General features: G+C 53.9%; 1 protein-coding gene across 1 annotated transcript in view; it reads left to right on the forward strand.

Annotated features, from left to right (window-relative positions):
* Window positions 1–1,862, forward strand: part of LOC106935336 (spindlin-Z-like) — a 17,649-nt gene that overhangs the window by 7,428 nt on the left and 8,359 nt on the right. Inside the window, exons 3-6 of the mRNA XM_015015767.1 lie at window positions 347–395; window positions 499–593; window positions 664–819; window positions 1,589–1,822. Coding sequence (XP_014871253.1) covers window positions 347–395; window positions 499–593; window positions 664–819; window positions 1,589–1,822 — 534 coding nt within the window. The remainder of the gene's footprint in view (window positions 1–346; window positions 396–498; window positions 594–663; window positions 820–1,588; window positions 1,823–1,862) is intronic.

The following is a 1,862-nucleotide window of genomic DNA, read 5'->3' on the forward strand; positions in this document are numbered from 1 at the left end:
AGTGCCCCCCCTTTTGGCTGAGGCAGTGCCCCTCTCTAGGCTGAGGCAGTGCCCCTCTCTAGGCTGAGGCAGTGCCCCCATCTGGGCTGAGGCAGTGCCCCCATCTGGGCTGAGGCAGTGCCCCCATCTGGGCTGAGGCAGTGCCCCCATCTAGGCTGAGGCAGCGCCCCCCCTTCGGGCTGAGGCAGCGCCTCCCTTCGGGCTGAGGCAGCGCCTCCCTTCGGGCTGAGGCAGCGCCCCCCCTTCGGGCTGAGGCAGCGCCCCCCCTTCGGGCTGAGGCAGCGCCTCCCTTCGGGCTGAGGCAGCGCCCCGTTCAGTCTTACTCAGACTCATGTTTCTGTTTCAGGACATTCAGGCGTCTCTGCAAACATGATGAAGAAGAAGAATCCACACAAGTACGTCCAGAAGTGATTTTATTGAAGCCAGATTATGTAATCTCAGCTTTAATCTAAATCCGTTCAGATCTGTAATCTCGGGTTTTTGTCCGCGTCCCGGTAGGAAGCAGAGGACCAGCGTCGGACCCAGTAAGACGTTGGTTCCGCCCAGGAGGAACATTGTGGGCTGCCGGATCCAGCACATCTGGAAGGAGGGCAGTAAGTAGGCGACCTCTTGACCTCTGGACCTCTGGGTCGCTCGGTGTTGACATGTCCGGTTTCCCTCCAGGTAAATCGTCCCAGTGGAAGGGGACGGTTCTGGACCAGGTTCCGGTCAACCCGTCTCTCTACCTGATCAAGTACGACGGCTTCGACTGCGTCTACGGCCTGGAGCTGTACGCCGACGAGCGCGTGGTCGGCCTGGAGGTTCTGCCCGACAGAGTGGGTGAGGAACCGCACCGCCACCAGGTCCAGATGGGTTCTACCGGGTCCAGATGAGTCCAGATGGTTTCTACCTGTTCATTATTGTTAAACGCGGCCCACATGCATCCATCTGGGCCTTGTCTGACCTCTGACCTCTGACGACTGTCTGGACTGGTGATGCAAGTTATCAGTTAATTATTGTTCTGACCAATCAGGCGATCCTTCATGTTCTGCTCATTCCATAACATGAAGGGCTAAACTTTAACATTTTGGTTTTCTCACCTTGTCAAACTGAAACTTAGTTATAAAATATAACAACAGGATCCTGTTAAGATGAAAAATAAAATAAAAATAAAGAGTTAAAAGAGAAAGTTATGTGAACCACATAATCACATATGGACAGAGACTTTTCTTATTCTCGTATGGCCCTGCCAGCTTTATTTCTGTGTCCACTGACTCTGCTTAAGGATGACCAAACATTGACCCCCAACATAAACACTGCCAGAGACTGGAGACCCCTAAAAATATGCCTAATTCTTACACCCAGCTTATGTAAAAATTAATATGATGTCATCCCACCCAGGAACCGCCATCTTGTTTTTATGAGCGTCTCACAGCTTCTGTTTTTTTCCACTTTTCTGGACTTTGGAGTCGAGGTGAACCGTAGATCTGGAAGCCCTAGAAATCCAGAGCGATTCTGGTTTGGATTTGTGATCCAGACCCTTGCAGTGAAGACGGGATTAGCCTTGGTTGGTACCGCTCTGACCTGCCGCTCTGTCTGATTGGTCCAGCTCAGGCCCGGGTGAGCGACTCGCTGCTGGCGGAGACGATGATCGGGAAGGCAGTGGAGCACATGTTTGAGACGGAGGACGGGCCGAAGGAGGAGTGGAGGGGGATGGTTCTGGCCCGCGCCCCCATCATGACCACCTGGTTCTACATCACCTACGAGAAGGACCCGGTTCTGTACATGTACCAGCTGCTGGACGACTACAAGGAGGGCGACCTGCGCATCATGCCCGACTCCAGTGAGTGTCAGAGCGTGGAGTCCGGATCCGGAGTGGTCCA

This window comes from Poecilia latipinna, unplaced genomic scaffold (genome assembly GCF_001443285.1).
Source record: "Poecilia latipinna isolate Pla-1442-1.1 unplaced genomic scaffold, P_latipinna-1.0 Scaffold1950, whole genome shotgun sequence".
In the NCBI taxonomy this organism is placed as follows: domain Eukaryota; kingdom Metazoa; phylum Chordata; class Actinopteri; order Cyprinodontiformes; family Poeciliidae; genus Poecilia; species Poecilia latipinna.